We start from the raw sequence: 26,958 nt of genomic DNA on the forward strand, positions 1-26,958 counted from the left end.
CAACCTGAAGAACGTCATCAAGGACAAGTACGGCAAGGATACCACCAATGTGGGGGATAAGGTGGCTTTGCCCCTAACATCCTGGAGAACAAAGAAGCCCTGGAACTGCTGAAGACTGCGATTGGGAAAGCTGGCTACACTGACAAGGTGGTGATTGGCATGGACGTTGCTGCCTCCGAGTTCTTCCGCTCTGGGAAGTACGACCTGGACTTTAAGTCTCCTGATGACCCCAGCAGGTACATCTTACCTGACCAGCTGGGAGACCTGTACAAGTCCTTCATCAGGGACTACCCAGTGGTGTCTATCGAAGATCCCTTTGACCAGGATGATTGGAGCGCCTGGACAAAGTTCACTGCCAGTTCAGGGATCCAGGTGGTAGGAGACGATCTCACTGTTGACCAACCCCAAGCGAATTGCCAAGGCTGTGAATGAGAAGTCCTGCAACTGCCTTCTGCTCAATGTGAATCAGATCGGCTCTGTGACCAAGTCTCTTCAGGCGTGCAAGCTGGCCCAGTCCAATGGTTGGGGTGTCATGGTGTCTCATCGTTCTGGAGAAACTGAGGATACTGTCATTGCTGACCTGGTGGTGGGACTCTGCACTGGCCAGATCAAGACAGGTGCACCTTGCCGATCAGAGCACTTGGCCAAGTACAACCAGATCCTCAGAATTGAAGAGGAGCTGGGCAGCAAGGCTCGGTTTGCTGGCCAGAAGTTCAGAAACCCTCTCGCCAACTAAGCTCTGGTCAGCCACCTTCCTAGTCAGCTCATTAGACCTCTGCTCCTGATGCAAATGGCAGCTCCAGGCATCAGACCAGTACTGCAGGGCCTCTGGTAGTTAACTCCCTTCCCCGTTCCTGGTCATGTTCTTACTGCTTCATTAGAGCTGCTCCTGAAGCCAAGCTTGACCATCTGGAAACCTGAATTTGTCATGTGAGCGACCCAAATCATTGTTTTTCTCACTGTGTTTCCCACTGAGTCACAGGCCATGTGTACCATGATGTGATCCCCAAGATGTCAACAGGCAGCACCTTCAGTGGTTTTATGTGCAAAATTAAAAAAAAAAAGTATAAAAAAAAAAAACCATGAAAGACCAAATAATAGGAGGGAAAATGCCAGAACTTACAGACTTGAAAACATCCCACATATGTTACACAGAAGACTTCTGAAGAGAGAACTAGTGAGCTCATTATAGCTCTGACGTTGGCTAAAAAGTATGAAAGAGTTGGGAGCATTAATAGTTAGAAGAAAAGGTTTACATGCATATTTAAAGCTTTAAAAAGAGACAATCTGTAGAGTGATGAAGGAAACTGTTCAGAATGATAATGACTAGAATGTTTCAAAATTACATTATTTCTCAGTATAGTGTATCCTAAGTAGTGTAGCAAAAATAAACCCATGCATTATAAATACATTATTAAAAAGATACAGATCACCAGATGCTCCTCTTATGTCTCCTGTTCCCCAAAAGTTAGTGGAAACCAACAAACTGAGGGTAAAACTTAAATGAGAATCATTGTCATATTGGAATCAGAGAAGCTCTGAATGAAAGCCTAAAAAGATACATAAAATAAAAGGACAGGGAAGAAATAACACACCACAAAAAGTCCCACACAATACTTCATGTGAAGTTGAGTTCATTACCACCTTGGACAGTAAGGAAAATATGGACAGAATGGATGATAGACTACCAGCATTGTGTTCCATGGTTTATGTAATGGAATTAAACAATAGGAATAAAGAAAATCTTAATTATTTAAGAACATTATTCTGAGTGAAATAAGTCACAAAAGGACAAATACTGTATAAAACCAGTGTTACAGAAGACTAGAGAAATGATTACATAGAGAGAGCATCATCCTAGTATGGCAACCAGGGAGGGGAAAAGACTGGGCAGTAGAAAATGAGTCAATAAACACTAAAGTAGGTAAAGAGAAAGACCATATGAAGTGAATGGAAGAATGATTAGACATTGGTGTAATGCAATTGATGTTGCAGAACAAAATGTGCATTTTGAATGATTGAAAGAAGTAACATGCCTTGTAAGTTTTCACTTAAATAATAATCTTAAAATTAAAAAGAGGAGGGGGAAGAATAGGTAAGTATTAAAAATTATGCACAGTTTAAAGCAGATAAGATAGCACAGAAAAGATGGTAGAATGTTACTGAAGTCACACATTCTAGCTGCTCTTCTGTTAGGAGCATAACCAGCCAGAAGCCTGGGAGTAGGTTCTCGGCAGCTCTCTGCAGTCCTGGAAGTTGAGGTTCCTGGCTGGCTGGCTCCATAGTCATACATTTCACAGTGTTAGGAGGGGGCCAAAAGAGTGACCTTTTTGAGCCTCTTCTTATCTTTCAAACTTTGTAACATAAAATAGATGATATCTTTTATAAAAATAAAGTTTTTCCCTAATCTTTTTCTGTGTTCATGGCTTGTCTTGACACTTTATCTGTCTTGACACTTTATCTGTAGAATTCTGTTTTTCATGGTTATTGTCCACCATTATTCCAGAATTCAGTGTTAGAATATGACCAAAATCTAGACTTAATCTTAGGAATATTAGACCTATTAACTAAATTATATATTTATGCTTAATCTACAGTGTTTGTCACGGACAGCAGTGTTCAGTTAGCATCGGTGATCAGTTCAGCTTAACTCATAGGCAACATTGCCACCAAGCTGTGATTCTAGAGAAGTGGCAAAGGAAGATTGCAAAAAAGCTTTAGAATAGTAGGACTTCCCTGACTGGATTTGTTTGGAGATTGGATGGTTGAGACTTACAAGGTTTATTTTCTGTAAATTGAAAAAAGTAGAGAATGAGATGTTCAGAACATTAAGGAAAATTAAGTCTATAGTTCACAAATTGTGCTGCAACATCTTCTAGATCTCTGTAGAACTCTAGGAATGTCCAGTATTTGTAAACTAACTGGATGTATTTAGAAGTGAAAAGCAAAAATTCCCTTCTCATACCTTAGATATAAGCAAAAAGCAGGTAAATCTATTTGCTTGATTAGCCTAAAAAATGTTCTCAAGAATTTTGAGAAAGCAGTGCTGATATTATCACCTCAAAGACAAAAAGTGATTTTAAAAATTCATCTCATTTTTATAGGTGAATAAAATAATTACTTTCTACATAAATAGGTTTGTAATCTAACTTATATTAATGTTCATTATTACTTATGTTACTTTCTTTTAGCTAAATGATGATTTAGGAAGCTAATCTATGTGACCGAAGCATTTGGCACTTGTATTTAGGGCAAATGCCAAAATAGCATTTTTATAAGCAACTTAGGGATATATTTTCTTTCACTTTTGAGGGTAGACTTTCATGCAGAGCTATTGTCATTTCAGGGAGAAAAACTAAACCACCACGACCCGATTCCCCAACCACTACACCAAACATATCTGTGAAGAAGAAAAGCAAAGATGGGAAGGGTGAGTGTTACAACAATTTCCCTATTAACACAAATATATAGGTCAAAGCATTCAGGTGGCATTAGAGTGTCTGCATATTTAGACTGGAAATCACCAGCTTCCTTGGCCTTTGAAATGGATCTTATTGCTGTCACATGTTTATAAGATGTGGTTAACACATTCTTAAAGAGATGAGTAATTATAAAATTCAAGAAGTCTATTTTAGTGATTTTCACGAGCATGTCATAAGAGAATTCATTCTTTTGTTATGCACTGAGACTCTTAGAACTAAGAGTTTAGCCCGGTTAGGTTCTCTCTTCATAGATACTTAATATTTTCTTAATGTTCCAGTATTTTCATAAGTGCTTCTCAGAATTGAAGAAAATTATTACATGACTGATAGACTGCCTCAAATAAACCAAGAACTATTGCAAAATTTTGTACCATTTTTTCCACTGTGTATTTTATGTAATAGTTCTTAAAAAGGAAGAAAAAAAACCCTTAAGTTTAAAATGCTTTCCAAAAGACATCCCAAATCTAAATGACAAGGTTGATCTGTTTTATATCTTTTGTCTTTCAAAGGAAATTTTTGTTAATTAAAATTGCTTTTATTTCAGGGAACACAATTTATCTTTGGGAATTTTTATTGGCTCTGCTTCAGGACAAAGCGACCTGTCCCAAATATATCAAATGGACCCAGCGAGAAAAAGGCATTTTTAAATTGGTAGATTCTAAAGCAGTGTCCAGATTGTGGGGGAAGCACAAAAATAAACCTGATATGAATTATGAGACCATGGGAAGAGCTCTCAGGTAGGTGAGGCTTTTAGTTCATTGTGTTTGGACTCTCATTACCCAAATACTGAAAATGCAGTTCACTGCTGAAAAATTAAGGAACTAAAGACATAGTTTACATTATTAATGAATTTTATTTCTTTTACATATCAAAACTAGTATCCCTTTATTTAGAAATCTTGTTATTCCAATCTCGGAAAATGTTTTCCTTCCAAGAAATTTTTGTGCAAAACATGTTTTATTTACAAATGGGTTCTAGAATGCTAGGCTATCAGCTGCAATTGTAAATCAATCACAGAGCTTTTTTGTTTTGAAACAATAAACTTTTTTTTTTATTATTATTTTGTGTGCATGTACCGTCAAATCAGATCTGACTGGTACAGGAGGATATTGCGCCTCCTTCTCCGGCAGAGCATCTGGTGGATTCGAACCGTGTTCCTCTGGGATTGCAGTGCAGCTTCTTGCCACTAGGCCACCAGAGCTCCCCCTGAAACAATAAACTTTGACTTAGCACCAAGTCCTTATGGAGGGTCTACTAATGGATCATTCCAAAACATAAATCTCAGATATGATACATATTGAGGTAGAGTAAATGAATACTTCGGAGTAATAGTTGTTGTGTACCACAGAGTCAGAACCGACCCAGAGCTGACCCACTGGCAGGTTTTCAGAGGCAGTTCTCAGAGTAATGGTAGACTGTGAAAAATTTGAACTGTGTACTATTTTCTTATTGAGCTCATTTTGGTTTTTCTGTAATTATGTCATTTTTCTTCAAAATAGATGTGTCCTTGATAATCATGTTAGAAATAGTGATCTGAATTATTTTGAAGGTATATTTAACTGGTAAACTTTATCTGTACTCAAAAAACAAAACTAAAAACTAATTGCTGGAGATCTGGTGGCCTAGTGACAACAAGCTGTGCTGCAATCCCAAAGGCAAGCGGTTCAAATCCATGGAGGGGCAATCTCCTCCTGTGCCAGTTGGATACCATTTGATGATACACAACAACAAGAAGAAAACCACAAACCTAATTGCTGTGGAGTCAGAACCAACTCAATAACTTGCCCTCCAGCAGATTTCCAAGACTATAACTGGCACGGGAGAAGACTGCCCATCATTCTCCTTCACAGCAGCTGGTGGATTTGAACTGCTGGAGACGCCACCTTTGGGTTAGCAGCACAATACCCTATGGACCACACCACCAGAGCTCCCTTTATTTAGCTGTTGTTGTTAAGTACCATCGAGTTGAAATCAACCCATCGGTGACCCTCTGGTGGGTTTCCAGAGTCTGGGAGTATATTGCCCCTCTTTCTCCCGCAGAACAGCTTGTGGATTCGAACTTCATACCTGTGGAAACAAGAATTATTTCATTGCTATTTCGTATCTGCGGTTAAACTTACGCCTTTGCTGCTGCTTGATTTAATTAAAATTGACAGAATTTCAGTTACTACTTTATACAAAATTTCCATTTTTTCTTTATACATCATTATTGTGATTTAGCACTATCAAGTGACTGAATCAAACACATTTAAACTTTGGGAACTTTATGGGAAGATTTGGGAGAGAAGCCAGATATTAGGGGTGGAATGGAGAATTGTAGTAAATTTGATAATTCCTGCCAAAGGCAAGAAGCAGAGGGGTAGAGGAAGGAAAAAAGTGAAGGTCTAGAGTATTTCATATACTTTTCTCAATAATAGACCTTCATTGCAATTTGTTTTAGATTTAATCGGTAATAAGGGCTTTTCTATGTGAGTAAATGTACATCTATTTTACATGTATTCCTCTTTAATCTTCTGTTTATGTAATAGCACTATTTGGTCTTAATGAAAATAATTTTAATATTTGAAAAAAATATTGATCATATTCTCTGCCTTCAATAGGTACTATTACCAAAGGGGTATTCTGGCAAAAGTGGAAGGTCAGCGCTTGGTGTATCAATTTAAAGAAATGCCAAAAGATCTTGTTTATATAGACGATGATGATCCAAGTTCCAGCATAGAGTCTTCAGATCCATCACTGTCTTCAACAGCCGCTTCCAGTAGGAACCAAGGAAGCCGATCCAGAGTATCTTCAAGTACAGGGATCAAAGGAGGAGCCACTCCAGTCCTCAAACCAGGGAATTCAAAAGCTACGAAACCCAAAGAGCCTGTGGAAGTTGTGCAGCCGTCAGAAACTTTGAGGACATTGCAGTCCCCACAGTCTCCGTATCCTACTCAGCTCTACCGGACTGTTCGTGTAGTGCAGCCAGTACAGACTGTCCCAGAAGGAGAAGCGTCCACAGCCAGCAGCATGCAGGAGGAAACATTAAATTCTTCTGTTCAGAGTATTAGGTGAGAAACCATGCATTACCAGTGCATGGTAACATCATGGGATATTTTGGATAACAGCCATTATTTGTTGAATGGGTTGATTCAGTAGTGAAAATAATGGTCAGATTTTAACCTAGAATTTTTTTCTAAAACCCACTGTTGGGTTTTTCTGCCCCCCAATACTAAAACCAGCAATAAACATTTCTTTTTATTGAATTGATTCCAAGTCATGGGGACATCATGTGTTCCAGAATAAAACTAGTGCTTGGGGTTTTCTTGGCTGTGATTTTTTTTTTGCCTTGTTGTGTACCACTGAGTCAGATCTAACTGGCACAAGAAGATATTGCCCCTCCTTCTCCAGCAGAGCGTCTGCTGGATTTGAACCACATGCCTTCAGGATTGCAGCACAGCTTGTTGCCAGTAGGCCACCAGAGCTCTCTCTTGGCTTAATCATTAAAGAAGCAGAACAGCAGACTTCCCTTCCACAGTACCTGTGGGTGGATTTACACCTGTTAGGTTTAACAGACAGATTATTAGAAAGGTTTCTAAATGTTGATCTGATTCTTAAAAGTCCTAAGTTGTTTTGTGGGAAGAATATAAAAATCTATTTTCTTTCTAACTTAATTGAACAGGAATGATGGCATATTCGAATTCTACTGAAGGAGTAGGGATTTTAGCTCTGATATTTTCCTATTAATATTTTCTTCTAGGTCCTGTTGGTTATGTGCAGTAACTGAGTGTCTGGTGGCGGTGTGCTCCTTTCCCATTGCTTTATCTAGGCTCTTTGCCATTCTGTTGTATTTGTGTTGATAGGAAATATGCATTGGTTCTGGTCACTAGGACCCCTTCTTCAAGTGTTCTAAAGGAGGTGTGTTCTCCTCTTTGTTTGGATTTGATCAATGTTGCACCCGTTGTTACGAAGTTCCATTTGTGTAGCCCTGGTTGCCTATTCATTGTGCTTTCTTTGCTCTCCAGCGATGCCTGTTTTCCTGTACCTTGTTCTAGTTAGTAAACACTTAGAATTTCTATTGATTCTAACCATCCTGTCCTCCTGTTTTTTATTTTTCTTTGTTGTTGTAGTGGTTTTTTTAAGTATGTAAAGGCCAAATTTTATGCATGCTATTTCCTCCCAGCACCTAAGGTAGTATCTGGTACATAGCATGCATTCACATTTATTGAAATTATCTTGAAGTAGTGTAGATGTTCATTTTGTCATCTTTTAGATAATAAATTCTTTAGGTGAACTACATTTGACATGAAGAAATGCAAAATTAAGTGCTACATTCTTACTGTAGTAAATCAGGCTGTTGTATATATGAAGGTATGTATTTGGTTTTAAATTTTTTTGTTGTTGCTTTTAAAATTCTTCTTTCATTTGCTTATATCATTTGTTTTCAACCCCAAAGTCCTACTTATTTCTTTTTTTTATGCAGGTGGCATAGTCTTATTTGATCAAAGCAAAGAGTACTTGAAATTCTTTTTTTTTCTCTTTTTTTTTAATGAAAGTTTACAGAGACTTTGGATTTCCATTGTTGCATATTTTCCTCCCTGTCCACCCTTCCCTTCCCCCAGTTCACTTTTCTCTTTGAAGAGAAAAAAAAGTCCTCCCCCCAGTCCACTTTACTATGCAGCTCTTATTCTGGGCTCTTGTCATGAAAATAATACCTAATCATATATTCCTTTTAAACAGTTCTCTCCTCATCTGTTTCAATGAAATATATATTATTTGTCCTCTCTTTTCTTGGGTACCCACAACCCCTATGTCAGTCCTCTTTTACAATGGCACTGTGTGGTATTTGTCCTTTTGTGACTGAGATATTTCACTCAGCATAATGTCCTCCAGAGTCACCCATTTTGTATATTTCAAGAGTTCCTTGTTTTTCAGTGCTGCATAGTAGTATTCCTTTGTGTGGCTATACCACAGCTTCTCTACCCATTAGTTTGTTGATGGGCATTTGGGTTGTTTCCAACTCTGCTGTTGGGAACAAAGCCGCAATAAACATGGGTGTGCATATATCTGCTTGGGTGGCAGTTCTGATTTCCTTAGAGTAGTACTTCTAAGAAGTTAAAATAGAATTTATTTTAATCCAATAATAATTAGTAGATTTAGAAAGAAAAAAAATCCTAATAAGAACAGCTTTGCAGACTTGACATTTCCTGAATATAAGTATTTAATTTTTGTTTTTTTGGTTGTTTTTTTTTTTACCAATCTGATGTTCTTTACTTAAAACCAATATTCCAGACAAGAAAGATGAACCCAAAATGCATCCTCTTCTAATGACCAACTTAACTAAGTACAAATGAAGTCAATGGTGTATCCCATTAGCATGCTGCATTGTAAATCAATAAAACAAGCCCTCCCCCACCCAAGGCCCTCGGCAAACATAGATAAATGATTGTGCACTGCGTGATGGTACCATTAGGTGAGAACTTTGGTTCATGCAGTCAGCTGCCACAGAGGTTGCACTCAAAACCTGCAGCCCTGGCACCCAAAGTCAGTCAGATGAGGAAGCTTGGGGCATCAGCCATGCTCCTTCCACAATACTAGGTGAAGACTGTTGTCAGGCATGCTGGTGGCAAAGACCAGTCCTGTGTCATTGTGCCCATCCAGTCCATTCAGCCAGGATGTTTCACCTGCCAGAAAGCTTGAGCCTCTCTTTGATTTCCTGTACTCTGGCAGACCCAGCGGCTGATCAGGCTCTCTGTCCGCAAGTCCATTATATACAGGTAGTGGTTGTCAAATAGCAGAGCAAAGATCTCTCCAAAGCCAAGCAAGGCCAAGTTCGCGATCTCAGGAGTCTTGATGACCCTGAGAATATCGTAACTGGCAAAGTCCCACTGGTAGAGACCTAGTGCAGAACTACAGACGTATTTGCCATCAAAATGAAGTCTCGGCTGCAGGCAGATACTTCTATCCTCAGAGACAGACAATGTCTTTAAGCACTTGCAGTTGATTTCTCTCCCAATTGGCCAAATCTTAATCTTATATTTGTCTGCACTTAAGAGGATGTAGTCTCCAGGGCTGTGCAAGAGAGATTTGACTTTGCACTTCTGTAAAACCACCTTGGTAACCCATTCCGTGTGCCCGGTGAGTGTGTTCAGGCATGTCCCAGCAGATAAAGCCCATACTTTCACAGTGAAGTCTGCAGACCCACTCACCAAGATATCCAGTTCATCATTGAAGTCCACACTAAACACCGCCCCTGTGTGTCCCCTGAAGTGCTGGGTCTTGGCTCCGGAGCTCCATTCCCAGCAGGCCACGGTGTTGTCAAAGGAGCCTGTCACAAGCTTCTGCTCATCAAACTTTACCGCTGCACAAGTGTGAGTCTGGATACCATAAATGCACTGCCCTCTGCTCACATCCCACAGCTTTGCAGACAAGTCATCAGACCCTGTACAGAGAAGTCCATCTTTGTAGTAAAGTGCATACACTCTGGCACTGTGTCCAATTAATGATGAGGTCTCAAAGGCTTCATGGTCCTTGAGTTGCTTCATTCTCAAAATAGCCTTCAAATAAACCTTCTTCCAGTGCAAAGCGTCCTGAACAGAATCATCTATCTGCCAGCCCAAATTTTTACATGCAGTTTGCCACACCTCTGTACAGGCACTTATCCCCTTATTCCACTGTTTAGAGACGAGGCAGCATGTGAGTAAAGTCTGAGGATCGAGCCATTTTAACAAATAAAAACTGAGCTCCAGGGGAAGGAGTTTGAGGAAGTCCCGCTTGAGGAGAGTCTCCAGGTTATTGGAGAGATGCCTGAGCTGGACTGCCCCACTCAGACTAATCAGGTGATCCAGAGTTTCATTTTTCTGCAAGTCCGTCAGAGAAAGAAATGTAATAGAAATGTTATCAAGCCATGTCTCAAACTCCTTTCTCTCCATAAGGTTATGGAAAAATTTACCTGAGCGAGCACCCCGGGGCCCGGGACCTCGCGCCGGGCACACACCGACTAGGCACGCTCGGGCCGCCAGAGCCTCGCAGCAGCCAGGTCCTCTCCACAGCCATGGCGCCAGGACCCGCGGCCGCCGCTCCAGGTCCGCAGCCTCACCTAATTTTTGTTTTTTTATTTTGTCCCTCTCCAGTGTATATATGTAAAATGTTAATAGGTCTCAAGAAAATTGTATATATCATACTGAAATTTTCACTATATTAGTTTTCTTAATTAGGGCAACTTACTTTTAGAATCTGTGTAAAGCTTTGTACTTAGGGATATTTTTACATTTTTGTACTCTCCTCAACTTTTTATTACTAATATTCTAAAAGTATAAGAAGTTGGAATAGTACACCAACATCGATTTACTATCCTCTTCAAATCACAGATTGCTAGCACATTGCCTTATTTTTCTTTTCTATATTGTACTTTATTGCTTGACTGCCTAGTAAGCTGGTTTATTCATGGCATTTACTTCTAAATATTGCAACCTGCAGCTCCTAAGAACAGAAACAATCATATTATCATTCTCAAGAAAATTAACATTAGTTTGGAAATAACTTTCTTTATTTCATGAATGTTATTATTGATTGCCATCAAGTCGAGCACAACTTACAGCAACCCTATGAACAAAAGACCCGAAGCCTTTCTCTAACTGTTGTCATTTATCAGAGTTAATAGAGTTTCCAGAGGCATGTTGCTTACAAAGTGGATGCCACTCCTGCTTCCAAACCTGTCTTAAACTGGGAGCTCCACCAGTGTCCACCATGAGTATTAAAGGCATAGATTTTTTTAAATATTTTTTTGTGTGTGACTGAGAGAAATTAGTATGCATGATACAGAGCCCTCTGTACACCATGCACGTACTCACTTATTGCTGTCAATTCAAAACAGACTCAAAACTGACCTTCACTTGGATTTTTAAGGATGTAAATTGCCCAGGTAGAGATTTCTCATCTATTCCCCACAGAGCCACAAGGAGATTTGAATCACCAGAGAGGTGTGGAAATTGGGTTAGCAGCACAATTCCCTACGGACTAAGTTACCAGAGCTACTTTTAAAGTAATATACTTTACATATATTGATCTATGCTTAAATCATTGAGGTGTGTGGCTGTTGTATACCATCAAGTTGGAAGCAACTTATAGCTGACCCTCCAGCAGGTTTTCTGATGCAATAAATCACATGGGAGGAAATTGCCTTTTCCTGCAGAGCAGCCGGTGGATTCAAACCACCTACCTGTGGGTTGACTGAGCAATTCCTTACCACTGTGGTGGCCCAGTGATAAGAAGCTATGCTACAATCCCAAAAGCCATGCAGTTCAAATCCAGTAGCTGTTCCATGAGAGAAGGATGGGCAGTCTCCTCCTTTAATACAATTTACTGCATCTGGAAACCTGCTGGAGGGTCACATGTTAGTTAGTTCTTACTCAACAACACCCAACAACAAGAAGCACCAGAGCTCCCTCATTAATGTGTAGACAGACGAAATCGAGACAGTCACATCTGGTAAATAACAGTATTCAGCTAGTATTTACATCTGGTAAATAACTGTATTCAATTAGTATTTACATCTGATGAATAACAGTATTCAGCTAGTATTTACGGTAAGCCTTTAGCCCTAGGCAAGTGCACTTAATGCCATACTATATCGCCTACTGATGTACGTAAATAACACAAATTACCACTTTTTAACTACATTTCCGTTTGTTTCCTTTGCTTCATCTCAGGTAATTGTATATATCTGGTGGGTTAGTGATAAGAAGTTGTGCTGCCTCCCACAGGCATATGGTTCAAATCCACCAGCTGCTCTGAAATACAACGATGGACAGTCTCCTGCCATGTGATTTCCTTCCTCTAAACACCTGCTGAAGGGTCAGCTACTAGTTGTTTCCAACTTGATGGTGCATAACAATAAGGACACATGTGGAGGGTCAGTGATACAGGAAGAGATTCTCAGTGTAATTGACGCAGTGGCTGAAACAGTGAGCTGTAGCATATTAAAAATTGTGATGATAACAGCCAGAGACAAGAACATCGGAGGATGCTGTGGCAATGGGTAGAACTCTAGAATTCCTTTCCCATTCAACAGTTTGCATTTTGTGTGACAGTGTTTGCAGTCTCTACAAGGACACCATTTCTATATCTCCTTTCCTATCTATTCTTGCCTTTAAGGTTTATTCTTGGTGCAAATGCTACCCTTAAATGTTAAATGGTTGATTGTCTTAAAAAGTGTTGCTGCTCACTCTAGAGACCTGTCTTTGAGCTTAAAGTTACACTTAGTGGGTTGCAGATGCTTAGATATCTGACCTGCCTTTCTAGGAGGTTTTTGTTTATAGGTTCATGTTCTTTGGTGGGTTTTTTAGAATCATGGGAAACTGGTATCAGCCGACCCATGCACAATGGGAATAAGTCTTAGTGGGCTCTGCCTACCCTGGGAGGTTCTAAAGGAAGAAAATGGGTCATCTTCCCTTTGACAAAGTCAGCTTCTAACCATTCTTAAACTTTAAATTTTATTTTTTAAAATAAAACTGTATTCGAAAAAAAATTGTGAGGCTAGTGTAGGACCATGTCGTATTTCGTTTAGTTGTGCATAGAATTGCCATGAGTTGAACCTAATCATGGCACCGTCAACAGGATGAGATTAATTAAATCTCTTGCTCTCTTTTTTTTGTTTTGTTTTTGCATTGGTTTTATATTTATGTATTTTACTCACTTTTGCAAATTTAAATGTGATTCTGGCTACATATTACTAGAAATGAAGAGTAAATGAAACTCTAGTAAATTACTTTCCTAAAATTGTACCTTGGTAAACTTGGTTGATGTCTGTATGTAAAAATATTTATCATATTTCTTTGTTTCTTCAGGCAGTGTTTTTTCTTTAGAGTCTTAAAATTGATTAGACTCTAAAAAGGTATAACCTGTAATTTACTGGATGAGCAGTATGATGGGGCTGAAAGGGCACAGTCATAATTCTCCGAGCTTCTAGCCTTGCGAGTTATTAGATCTGGCACTGATTCACAGCAACTATTCTGAACCTGTTTCATCATCTGTTAAATAAGGGTAATTAAACTTGACCTTAAAGGTGATTGTGATGATTAAATGACATTTCCTAACAGATAAGCAGATATTTGAAAAAGTGTGAAATACTATATTGCATTTTTTTTAATCCTTTGGAAATTTGATAAATTACATGCATTGAATGGTTATAAGAAGCATAGAATTTTTAAGAAGCAGTTAATAATAATATAGCCCATGGGACTAAACTGAAAATTTAATCATTAAGTAAAAAATTGAAAATTTCAGTGGGTGGGGAGGCTACACAATATATTATTCTTTAATCACTAAATATTTTATTAGCAAAAATTGTATTAGAATTTGTTTAAAGATTTCTATAATAAATATTATAAGTATCTTTATGTGTAGGGGGTTTTTTTGCTGGAAGATGGCAGTCAGGTTCTTTAAGAAAAAATATACCATTTTTTAAATATAAGCTAGTGGTAACCCTAACTATCAATTAATGGAAAATTTCCAGGCAATTTATTGCTTATGTCACATTTGAGCAAGTGAGCAAGGAAGGGTAAGGTGTGTACTGAAGATTTACACTTGTAATTGACTACAGTAAAGGATAATAATAAATAGTCTGCTCTTGTGGAAGTTAACTGGTGGCTGTGGTTAAGCACATAGGCCTTGCAGTCAGATGGTCTCTTATATAACTGGTCACTTTATACAACCTCTTGCAAGCTTCTTTGTGCATCAGTTTTCTCATATGAAAATGGAAACATTGTATTACATGGTTATTGTAATATGAAAGTACTTAGAACAACCTACTGTATGTTACATTGATTTCTAAATTTTATCTCATTCAGCAAGGCTTGCATTTTTATAGATACCATCTGTGCTGACTGTATGCTAAGCCCTCTTTTGTCTGTGTGTATTTGTGTGTTACAAGAACCTCTTGGGTCTTTTTTTAGTGTTAAAAAAATGTTGATCGGGGCTCGGGACCTCAACTTTCGGCGGCAGGTCTGGGGAAGGGGCGGCCGGCGCCATGTCTGGCTGCGAAGGTGGTAAGAAGAAGCCCCTGAAACAACCCAAGAAGCAGACCAAGGAGATGGACGAGGAAGATAAGGCTTTCAAGCAGAAACAAAAAGAAGAACAGAAGAAACTCGAGGAGCTAAAAGCGAAGGCCGCAGGCAAAGGTCCCCTGGCCACGGGCGGAATTAAGAAATCTGGCAAAAAATAAGGCTGAGGCAATGATGAACCTTACTTCCGTTCTTTTTTAAAACATCTGGATTCTCTGCTGTAACATCTTTTACCACCTGTAGTTAAAATGAAGTGTTGTCTTGGAGCCTGTTGTACATTTAAGAGGAAACTTTGTGAAACAGTGAAGAAGAAACCTTATGATGGTCCATCTCCAGTTCTCATTCAGCCATTCCAATCTTAGCTGTCTGTGCAGTCAAAGTAAATGGAATCCAGAATCCTGTCAGAATCTTCATCCTTCATTATGCCCAGAATTCTGTACCACCTGGAATTACACCAACTCATTTGAAAAAAAAAAAAATGTTGATCTAGCTATATGGCTCAAATTTCACCTGAGATGGCCTAGGTTGTGGGAGTGAAACTTTAACTGCCAGGCAGTTTGTGTTTCTTCCTGTCTCACCCCTAGCTGTGCAGTCATTATTGTGTCTGGCCTTTATGCCTGGCCATGGCCTTAGCTAAGTGACAGTCTCCATTCATGGTGATCCCTGGTATGTCAGAATGTAATAGAGCTCATGGGATTTTCAGGGACTGGTTTTTTGGAAGTAGATCCTTAGGCATTTCTTTTGAGGCTCCTCTGGGTAGATTTGAACCACCAGCAGCCAAGAATGTTAGTGGTTTGTACCACCCAAGGGCTCTATAAAGCCTACCAAAACCGGCTGCTGTCAGTCAATTCTGACTCCTAACAATCGTCTAGGACAGGACTTCCATGCTGTTATCTTTATGGGAGCAGACTGCCTCCTCTTTCTTACAGGGAGCAGCTGCTGGGTTTGAACTGCGAACCTTTTGGTTAGTAGCCAAGTTCGTCACTGCACTGCCCGGGTTCCTTAGCCATGCCCTGCTCCCTTACTAAATCCTTGTTAGTGAGCGCACATCTGTTTAGCCCTGTCGTTGAAAAAGAGCTGCTAATATCCTGATCTTCATAATGGTGATGGGAGACAGCCTGAATGTGGGAATCCGAAATGAATGAATGTGCTCTATTCACCCTTGCCTTCCCACTTCATTTGAACCTGTGAGCTGAGCTCCCTACTTAGCCCATTTTTTTTCTTCTCTAGAATTTAAATTGACAAGCCATATTATCAGTAAGTTACTACAGTTTAGCTTTAATATTCTACTGGCAATAATTACCATTATGTTTATGGGAACTAGTCTGTTACCCATTTGAAGTAGCAATCATCTATCTTTTCGTAAAATAGCTGTACCAAATTCCAAGGAAACACAATTGCCACCCAGATGCTTAGGTTTATTCTCAGTCGCAGTTTGTTTTATAGGAACAGTAGCCATAGCAATAAATTTCACAGCTGTGAACTTTTACAATTAGATTGGCTTTTGTTATCATTTATGTGCCTCTTTCTTCAATAAATGAGATTAACAACCTCACATGAACTGGCAATGCTAGATTAATGGCACCAAAATATTTATGTTAAATTCATGACTAAAATCTGTGAAATTATTGAGCTTAGAAAATTGCTAGAATGCAGCTCTATTTATGTTTGGCAAAGCTGGTCTTTATTTTTTTATGTTCTATCTGCTAGCCTAAGGTCTCTATTACGAGTCAGCTTTATGTAAATGTTTTAACTATGAAATATTAAACATTTTAAGAATTCCATCCCACATACATTTAAAACAAAAGGTTTTTGTTTTACTTTTAAATAAGTATTTTTCATCTCCAACTCTAGGAAAATGATAGAACCACATGAACTCATTTCTTGTAGATGAGCTACAGCACGGTGGTCTAATTCCTTAAATGTTTAAATGAGGATGACTTAAACACATTGGCTTTCACATTCCCAGTTACATTCTTTCAAGCAGCTGGTGTATAACTTTGCTGAGCCTTTTGATATTTCCCTTTTTCTCAACAAAATTGCTTCCCCATTTGTGTTAATGTGACACTTTGCACAGACCTTTTTTCTGTAGGACTCACCAGATGGTGTCATAGTTAAAGGCCTGAGAGTTTGGTGTTAGACCCCTCTGTGTTTATCATATTTAATACAGGGCATGGCAAAAAATACTTGTTACATTGTGTTAAAAGTGTAAGAAAAGCCATTTTAAATGCTTAACTTGTGTTTCTGTCACAATGATTTGTACTGAATGTTCAGATATTAAATGATGTGGAATACGCTAATTGTCTGTCTTTCGTTTCTCAATCTCAATAGGACCATCCAAGCTCCTGCCCAAGTTCCAGTAGTGGTCTCTCCAGGGAACCAGCAGTTGCACACAGTAACACTCCAGACGGTGCCACTTACAACTGTGATAGCCAGCACAGATCCATCGTCTGGTGCTGGGTCACAGAAGTTTATTTTACAAGCCATTCCGTCCTCACAGCCCATGACTGTACTGAAAGAAAATGTCATGCTTCAGTCACCGAAGCCAGGCTCTCCACCTTCGATTGTCTTCAGCCCTGTACAGCAGGTTCTTAATAGTAGCGTTCAGGCCATTTGCAATGGAACCAGCAGTATGGCTTCATCTCCGTCCTTCAGTGCCACTACACCTGTGGTGACCTTTTCCCCTCGAAGCTCACAACTGGTTGCTCACCCTCCTGGCACTGTCATTACTTCAGTTATTAAAGCTCAAGATACAAAAACTCTCATACAGGAAGTGGTGAAAAAGGAGGGTGAGGATAATTTGAATGAAGACACTGAGAAAACTGAGCATCAGGCCCAGCCTTATGTGATGGTGGTGTCCAGTTCCAGTGCACTGACCTCTCAGGTAGCTGTGAAACAGAATGAACTGCTGGAACCCAACTCCTTTTAAGTACTGCACCAAATAAATCACGGAAGATTCTTTTTAATGGATCATTTCCAGTTTGCAAACTATCTGATTCTATGACAAATGCAACCAGTTCCTAATTTTTATAGTTAAATTTCTAAAATAATTTAGAGTTAATTTTGATTTTGTTAGATGAGGGAAGGAAAACCCAAGTGTGTTAGTTTTTTCACCAACTGTTTGAAAATTAAATTGTGAAGGACTGGACATTTTATACTATGAAAACATTCTTTTGAGATTTTTTTTCAGTTGTTACATCATAAGCATTTTAAAATTTTCTAATTTTACATTTTGATAGCTTTTCTGATTCTTTTGTAAATAGCTACTTAAATGTAAGGTAACAGGAAATTTATATAAGAAGTATTTTCATTCCACATTTATGTTAAGTCTTGACTCTTTCAAATGCAAAAAAAATGTTTTATGTTTTATTAAAATTATAGTTCACTTACATTGACTTTGTTGGCTGCACTGTGAGCTATGGATATGTAAAATAGAACATTAAAAATCAAAACATGTCTATGATGTGACTGAACCTACAATGCTATAAAATTATTTCCTAAAGCAGGTACTATAAAAGCTTTCACCTAAGAATGGCTCTCCCACTAATTAACTGTAACCTCGAGCAAGCCGTTTAATCTTTCTTGGCCTCAGTACTGCTCAAAAAAAGGAAAAGATATATTGGACTGTAGTAGGTGATCACATATTTTTCCCTTCTCATTTTATTATCTTAACTCCGTGTTTTAAATTCAGATAAATTAAAAATTATTAGGTTTTACCCTAAAGTAAATATAGCTAAGATACAGAAGGTTTTGGCTCCACAAAAATTCATTTTTTCATCACCAGTGAGATCTGCTATAAATTTAAATTCTTCCTAAACCCTCCATAGGCCATTGTGGGCTGTTGCTGAATGCTTAATGATACACTGCCACTGTGAAAGAGGTAAAGACCTTCCTTAAGGGCCCAGAAAACAACTTGAGCCTTGGGCTAGTCTGGCCATGTTGTCTGTTGCTACTAAGGTATAATTGCTTTATGTTTTGGATCACTTTTTTCTTGTGGGTAAAGGGAGAAAAATGAATACAAAGATGGATACATATATACCCAAGTGCCTGACATGATACAGTTTTTAGATTGCTTTTCCATCTGTAAATAATGTATATTTACTTTCTCAAGAAAAATTGTTTCCTTCAAATTTTCTAATATGACAAAGAGAAATTTTTGTAGATGAAAAAGACATTATGTTTAGAGGTGTAATGTATGCTTTCATGTTACAAAGTGAATTTGTATTTAAACAAAAATTTAAATTTTGGAATCCCTCTAAACTTTTTTTGTATCTGTAATTGGTTTATTAAATAAATTGTGTAAAATTCTCAAATGTTTTCAAGCAGTTTTTCCTAAGCCATACATGTAGAGAGTGTTCCTAGTGTTTGCAGTGTTGCTAAATACTACTGAACAAGCCCCATCAGTCGTGTTTGAGTTACCCGGTGTCTTGTTCTTCTTACTACCATGTCAAACTGGCATTCCTGCATATCTCCTCACATGGACTACCAAGCTTCAGAAACTGGAAAACAATAGCAGATTCCCAGTCCTAATAACACACTTTTAAAATATGTTTCTAACTTAAAAACCTACAGCCACTAACAAACTCAGAAAATACAGGAATAGGAAGGTAACAATCACCATAATCTTATACATAATAGTAATTTTCCTTATTTTTCTCAGGCCTATTAATATTTACCCAAATAAGGTATTAAGGTCAGCATGATTTTTTTTTTTTTTAGTTCAATGAACGGTCAGCATTATTTTAAAAACCTGCTGCCACCAAGTTGATTGTGATTCATTGCAATCCTCCATTGTGTTTCCCAGGCCTAATGGACTAGACTAAGTAAAAGTGAAACCTGAATGCGGCAGGGCTACTTTTCTGAACGAAGTGGCTGGTTGGTTCAAACTACCAACCTTTCCACAGTCCCTTCCCATATTGTGCTCTTAAGGTACCTTAGTGTTCCATTGAAACCAGTGGCTGGCTGAGAGCTAGGAAAGAGAAGCGAGTAAGAATTAGTAAACAGGTAAGTTGAATGAATGGAAAGACAATATAAAATTCATAAATTTTATAATTTATGGAATGACTATACCATCCAGCTAACCAAACTCATTGTTTAAGTTTTTTGTTGTATAAGTTAGTTTTGTGGAGTTTTTGTTTACATTAATAAAAATAATAATGAATATGTAGTATACAGGAGCTCAAGTGATCTAATGAATAAGGGGTTGCATCCAACCCAATGGCAGGTGATTTGAGTCCATTAGCTGTTCTGAGGGAGAAGGATGTGTAACCTACCATGTAGTTTATAACCTCTAAAAATTCACTGGAGGGTCACCTTGGGGTTCATGAGTTCCATTCATACTATAACAACAAAACTATATATATTAAGGATCTTAAAATGTCATGGTATAGATTTCCTCTCATATGATATACCTATAATAGATGGTGATTATAATCTCCCATAATAACATTGAGAAACATCTTTTTTATATTAAGTTCTCTTTTCCCTCTAGGCCTTTTTAACTTTGAAAGCAATCAAATACTATCCAAATGTATGAATTATTAGAGATACTTTGATTTAAAGTTACTGGAAATGTATTATAACTATGAACACTGAAATTAAAAGATATGAGCAAGGAGCAAATGAGGGGGGAGGGGTTTGTGCGGGGAGAAGGGTGCAACAATGAATGAATGGAATCCCAAAATCTCTGTAGATGTTCATTGAAATGAAAAATAACCTAAATTTAAAAAAAAAGATATGAGCAAAAACTTCGTAGAATAGACACTGAAATCTCAATAGCTTGAATAGCTTGATATAATTATGGTTTTGGCTGTGCATATAAATTACCAGGGATTTGATGTTTTTGTTAGCTGTTAACAAAGTACTAGCTGTTATGGGCTAGTGAATTGGAACACACTGATAACTGACCCTCCAGTGGGTTTTCAGAAGCTGTCAATTGCAAGGGAGGAGAGTGTCCCTCGGAACAGCAGGTGGATTTGAACTACCTGCCATTGGGTTGACAGCACTTCTTACCTCCTAGGCCACCAGAGCTCCCCTTTGTTATTAATACATCTCATTTATATATTTTCATACGCATTACTGCATGTGAGAGAAGGATGAGCAGTCTACTTTCAAGCAGTTAACTGTTTGTGAAAATCTGCAAGAGAGTCTGCTATGGGTCAGTTCTGTCTCAACAGAACACAACATCCTTAATTTACAACGGCATCCTAATTTACAATTTTCTTATTTTACTCATAGTGACTGCCTGCTCTGTGCCAGACACTTCCTGGTGCTAGGGACACATCCAGGATCAAAACATAAAAATCCTACCCTCACGTCATAAAGCTTGTATATTAGAGTTTGTAATCAATAAAAGCCTTCCAGCTGACTCTGCTTGTGAACTCTGCTTGTGAACTCTGCTTGTGAAAGATGTTCATGCCTACCTCAAATGCATCTTTGCATTATTCCTTCTAGCTCCATGTCTCAGATCTGGGATGGTGTGTAGTCTTCTTGAATCCAGATAGCTGTGCCACCCTGGTCTCTAACCTTCACAGCCATATTTGATGAGGACTATGGTAAGAATATTCCAAGACTTCATGAGATATTCCTTGATGGTTTGAGTTTTCGTCATTGTTTCAAGGTCACCATTTCTCCAGACTTGAACAGTTGAGCGCTCAGTGCCTCTGTTCTGATTCCACCTGCTCAGTTGTACATATTAAGATCTATTTTGTAACATTCTACTTTGTTGTTGTTGAGTTCCATCCATAGCTGCCCCGTCAGTGGGTTTTCAGAGGCAGTTGATCGCAGAGGAGACTGTCCATCCTTTGCCCACGAAGCAGCTGGTGGATTTTAACCACATGCCTTTGCAGTTCAGTTTCTTATCACTATGCCACCAGAGCTCCCTATAAGTTAAGCTAAGTCCCATTCTTCTTTAAGTTTCTAAATTACCCATTTGAGTTCTTAGTTATGTTGTTGGTATGTGACTTCAAGTTGACTATGATCATAGTTAGCCTATGAACAACAATCATCTTGAGCCATCTTTACCATCTCTGACAACACCTGACCCATTGCCACAGTCACTATGTCCATTCATTTTATCCAGGGTCTTCCTCTCATGCACTGACCTACCCTTTAAGGCATAATGTCCTTCTCCAAGGACTGGCCCCTCCTAAAAAACATACCCAAAGTATGTGAGAAAAAGTTTCAAAATCCTTGTCTCCTAGAAAGAACCTGGTATCCTCCTCTCCAGGATGGACCTGTTTGTTCTTGGCATCTCCAGTACCACAGGTCAAAGACATTGATTCTTCTGTCATCCTTAGTTATTATCCAGCTTTCAGGTGCAGAGCAAGCAGTTTGATCAGGTACACTTTAGTCTTCAGACTGACATTATTGCTCTGTAGAACTTTGGAGAGTTCCTTGACAGCACACTTTCCCAATGCAACCCATCTTTTGATTTTCTGACTACTGGTACCAAGAATGTTGATAGTGGATTGGAGCAAGATGAAATCATTAATAGCCTCAGTATTTTCTCCATATATCATGATGCTGCCTATTGGCTTGGTGGTGAAGATTTTTGTTTTCTTGATGTTGAAATGTCACCTATATTTAAGGCTGCAGTCCTTGATCTTTTGCAGCTAGTGCTTCAAGTCCTATGCAACATAAATAGATTCTTGTTTTCAGCACAAAGATTTTAATAAAGAAGCATTGCTGAAGTTAGCTTCCAGAATGGCTAGAATTACTGGTTAATCATAGCTGGTCTGAGCCACACATAATGCACATCTGGTCCAGTGAGAAAGCTAGCTATGCTGCCAAGCACAGAGTGCTGAAATTTACATCATTGTCTATTGCTTTAGGAATTAGATCCTTTTTCACTTGTTATTCTAACGGTGGTTTAGTGGGAAGGATCTGTACTGCCAACCAGAAGGCATCTAGATTCACTTTCAGTCCACCAGCTGCTCCACGGGAGAGAGATGGGTAGTCTCTCATGCATCTCAATTCCTCTGAAAACCCACTAGAGGGTCAGCTATGAGTTGGTTTTTGACTCAACAGTTCTCAACAACAACTACTGGACAATGAATAGGGAAGAGAGACAATTTTGAATTATGATGTTAGTGAAGAGTATTGAATTGCCAAGGAAACAAATCTGTCTTACATGAAGCCAGAGTACTCCTTAGAGATGGGAGCAAGATGTTGACTCACATACTTGGGGCATGTTATGGGCAGCATAAGTCCTGGAAAGGGTGTATCATGTTTAGAAAGGTGGAGGATAAGAAAAGGAGACCTTCAATGAGATGTATTGACACAGTAACTGCAACAATGGCTGAAGCATGGCAGAGATTGTGAGAATGGCATAGGACAGGGCAAGGCTGCACATGGGCTACTTACTATGAGTTGAGTCAACTGTATAGCCCTGCACAACAACTCATTAAAGTCTTCTCTTGATTCTTGTGTCACAAACCATCAGTTCTAAAGTATCTTCTTAGCAGAATCTCTGTCAAGGGCCCATCATGTCTATTTGGAGGGGATGGGGAAGGTGGTATCTATATTCTTTTATTTCTTGTACTGTGATGGTTTCATAGTTTTATTCCCTTTGTGATAACTAATTCAGCTATAGACATAGGATTTGTGCATTTCCATACATGAAGGCTGGGTGGCCTGGTCCACAGGAAATTATGCTGTCAGCCCAAAGGCACAACCACAGGAAATTATGCTGTCAGCCCAAAGGCACAGCCTCTTTGGAGGTTTGGACTCACCAGCCTCTCTGTGGAAGAAAGTACCCCATGCAACTTGCAGCCTTCTTTTTGGAAGCCAGCTGGAAGATCAGCTAGGAGTCTGTTTCAATTCAATGGCAATGAGTTATTATGAAGATTGTGAAGAGTTCTCATTCTATTCCACACAGTCTCTTCCAGAATTCCTTAAGGGCCAATCATGTCTCTAAGAGAGATTGAAAAAGCAAGTTCAGTTTTTCAACTGGTTTGGCATTTTCATCAGAGAACTCCAGTGCCCTGGTCCTCAGAGAGTTGGGTTGTCTGAGGTGATAGTGCCTCTTCGGTGGCTCACATCACCAAAAGAAAGATGGGAAGTCATTTTCCATGTAATGTATGTTGTTGGTATGTGCCATCGAGTCGCCTGTGACTCATAACAAACCTATGTACATCAACTCTGAATTGTGCCCTATCCTGAGCCAATCTCATTGTCTCCAACAGACCTAATCCCATCTCTCCAGTTTCTGAGTCAATCCATCTCATCCTGGGTCTTCCTCTCCTGCAATGTTCCTCCACCTTTCCAAGCATGAGGTCCCTCCCCACCAAGGACTGCTCCCTCCTGTATTTAGGGAATTCCTTTAGTCTTCCTTCCCTCCTGGCTACATGCCAAAAGAATGGGAGACAGAGCTTCACAATTTGTTGGGATCCACACGGTCAAATACCATTGCATAGTCAACGAAACACAGATAGACATCCCTCAGATGTAATAAATACATAGCTTCTGAAAACCTACTTGTAAGCTATGAGTCAGTTTTAACTTGAGAGCAATGAATTTGAGTGCTTACATTGTTATACAAAGAAACTGACCCAATGGGAACGAAGACTAAAGTAATTCTCTCAATACAGGAGTCTGAGATTCTTAATAGTCCAAAAGAATGGTCAATATGCTCTACATTGACTAATTTCGCTTCTGTGGGGCTAAATTAATTTTGGTGGTAGTAGTGGTAACTATGAAAAAGACAAAATGAGAATACAAGGTTCCCTTGTTATCTGAAAGTAGACCATTTCTATCAAACCTTTCCTCAGCCAGGGTTAGAATTTATAACACATATTTTGTAGAACACAATTCAATACATAATGTTGCATTTTGAATGTTCTCTAAATGCTTTATCAGATATATAATTTACAAATATTTCTGTGCCATATTATAGCAACTTACTCTGCCAGTTTGAGTTCACCAGAGGCTCAAAAACCTGGTGGAGGGTCACTGTGAGCTATAACAGATTGGACGACAGGGGCTCTTAAACAGGACCCTTCTGTATAGGGGAAGAATGAAAAATTACATTGTCAATACCTTGTTTTGTTGTTTTTGGTGGTATACTTAACCCAAGGTCACACACTTTTTTAGTTGTTAAAGTTTAGTAGTTTTAAGCTTACATTTATGACTATGATTAATTTTTTGTTACTTTTATGTGTTAAAAGTTTTGTTTTGGTTTACTTTTCTGTGTATGAATTTCTGATTGTCATAGTAACATTTATCCTAAAAATTATTCTTTTCCAATTAATTACATTTTCACCTTTCAAAACAAGATTAGTTGTACATGCTATGAATACATTTTTTTCTGGCCTCTATTCTGTTCCATTGATGGTTACTTATTCCAGTAACAAACACAAAGTGGTAAGTTCCCAAATCGGGCAGTGTTAGCTCCATCATTGAGTCATTTGGTGCTGCATAGAGTTCACTTGCACAGGGGTCAATTAAAAGGTTAAAAGTTCAAACCCACTAGAGGTACCTTAGAAGAAAGACCTACTGTGACTTACTGAAAAATCAACCCTATGAAGTACAGGCAGTGATGCAACTTGGAAGTACTAAGTTTGGCTCCAGGTTACCATAAGAAAGTGAAAGTGACAATAAAATCTGTCACATGAATTTTCTGGTTTCCCATTGCATAGAAAAGTGAGGTTTACACTCTAGTCTACTCAATACTGAATAGCATCGTGAACAAGTTTCAGTTATGAGTCGTTGTTATTGTTGTTAGGTGCCATTTGGATTCCAAGGCAGTATGTTTGTGTTATGGTAAATAGTATGGATTTTTAAATGCCAAATTCTGTCTTATTGCCGATTTTGTTACAAATATTTTCTGTGTTATTGATTTGACTTTCATAAAGTATACAAATCTTGGGGTATAGCTTGATAAATGTGTACATCTGACTACAATGGCAGATGCCATCAAGTCATGTACAACTCAGAAAGGTCCAGTTAACAACAGATCGGAACTCTCTGGCATGCCTGAGCCCTTTATTGAAGTCACTGTCAATCCATCTCGTTGAGGATCGTCCTTTTGTTGGCCTTCCAGCGGGTTTTCAGAGGCAACGATTCTCACAGGAGGAGCTTCCCCATCCTGCTCCCAGTGGAGCAACTTAACTGGTGGATTCAAACCTCACACCTTTGGAATTGCAATGCAGCTTCTTACCACTAGGCCACCAAACCGCCCTTACTATTTACTGTTGTTGAAAAACCCACTCAGAGCTGACCCTCCAGAGGGTTTTCAGAGGCAGTTAATTGCGTGGAAGGAGACTGTCCATCCTTCTCACACAGAACAGCTGGTGGATTCTAACACAGTGCCTTTGGGATCACAGTGCTGCTGCTTGTCACCAGGTAACCAGAGCTCCCTTACTTTCTTATATTGTTGGTAAGAGAATACATTAGTATAACATGTGGTATAACTGTCTAGTAAAACTAGTACATATATATGTTATTGTTATGTGCCATTCAGTAGACTACAATGCATAGCAACCCTTTGAATTACAGCTGTGAACCTTGCCATATCCTGAACCACCCTCACCATCTCTGACACACCTGCCCGTATTGCCACAGTCACTGTGTCAGTCCATCTTATCCAGGGTCTTCCTCTTCTGAGCCAAGCATAATGTCCTCCTTCAAAGAATTGCTCATAGAACAAGCCAAAAGCCAGCGCTGCCAGACTTCTCTTTGTTCTTTTTACTAGTTGAGCTAAAGTATGGTTTGGTTTTAAAATTACATCAGAGGATATTTTTAGCTTAAGATTTAAAGATTCTTTTAGGGCAATACTTCAGAGATTCATCCATCTCCATAGTTCCAGAAAGTCTGAAGTTGTTGTTGTGTACCTTAGAGTCAGAACTGATGCATAGCTGACTCTCCAGTGGTATTTCATAGGCAGTTTAAGCCTGGGAGGAGATTGTCATCTTTCTCTTGCAGAGCTGCTGGTGTAATTGAATCTCGTGCCTTTGGGATTGCAGTGCAATTTCTTACCACTAGGCGCCCGTCCTATTCAATTATTCTTAATTGCCTTTCTCTCAAGTTATTACTGATCAATAGAGACTCTTTGTTCCTTCTTGTTGTTGTTATGAGACATGTTGACTCTTACTTCTTAGCTGCTTGCAAACTTATAAGACCCCAGGTGCTGTGCAACCAACCAGGAGGTAGAACAGATGCATTAAACATGTGATTAGGCCAATTAATTAGGATATCCCATGAATACATGACTGTAAGTCTACAAACCAAGGAATCAAATCTGATGAGGTGATTGATTGTACATAAATAGCCTCTGCTGCTACTTTTTAAGTTACTTTAAATGTACCTCAACTTTTTCCAATTCAATTTTTCCCATGTGTACAATGTGTCCTATCTCCATACCTTTTCAATCTATATTATCTGGGAGGCTGGTCTGTATGACAAAGAATGTGACCTCAGGATTGGAGGAAGACTCA

General features: G+C 38.8%; 1 protein-coding gene and 2 pseudogenes across 2 annotated transcripts in view; 2 read left to right on the forward strand and 1 right to left on the reverse strand.

Moving 5' to 3' along the window:
* Positions 1–17,453, forward strand: part of ELF1 (E74-like factor 1 (ets domain transcription factor)) — an 86,384-nt gene extending 68,931 nt beyond the window's left edge. For both annotated transcript variants that reach the window (XM_006884569.1, XM_006884570.1), the window contains exons 5-8: positions 3,347–3,430; positions 4,027–4,219; positions 6,083–6,532; positions 16,856–17,453. In XM_006884569.1, the coding sequence (XP_006884631.1) occupies positions 3,347–3,430; positions 4,027–4,219; positions 6,083–6,532; positions 16,856–17,453 (1,325 nt within the window). The remainder of the gene's footprint in view (positions 1–3,346; positions 3,431–4,026; positions 4,220–6,082; positions 6,533–16,855) is intronic.
* Positions 2–736, forward strand: LOC102865080 (annotated as a pseudogene).
* On the reverse strand, positions 9,033–10,393 carry LOC102847690 (annotated as a pseudogene).
* Positions 17,454–26,958: the final 9,505 nt, after the last annotated feature.

The sequence above is a fragment of the Elephantulus edwardii genome, unplaced genomic scaffold (assembly GCF_000299155.1).
Source record: "Elephantulus edwardii isolate Elephantulus edwardi_28Jun2011 unplaced genomic scaffold, EleEdw1.0 scaffold00036, whole genome shotgun sequence".
In the NCBI taxonomy this organism is placed as follows: Eukaryota; Metazoa; Chordata; class Mammalia; order Macroscelidea; family Macroscelididae; genus Elephantulus; species Elephantulus edwardii.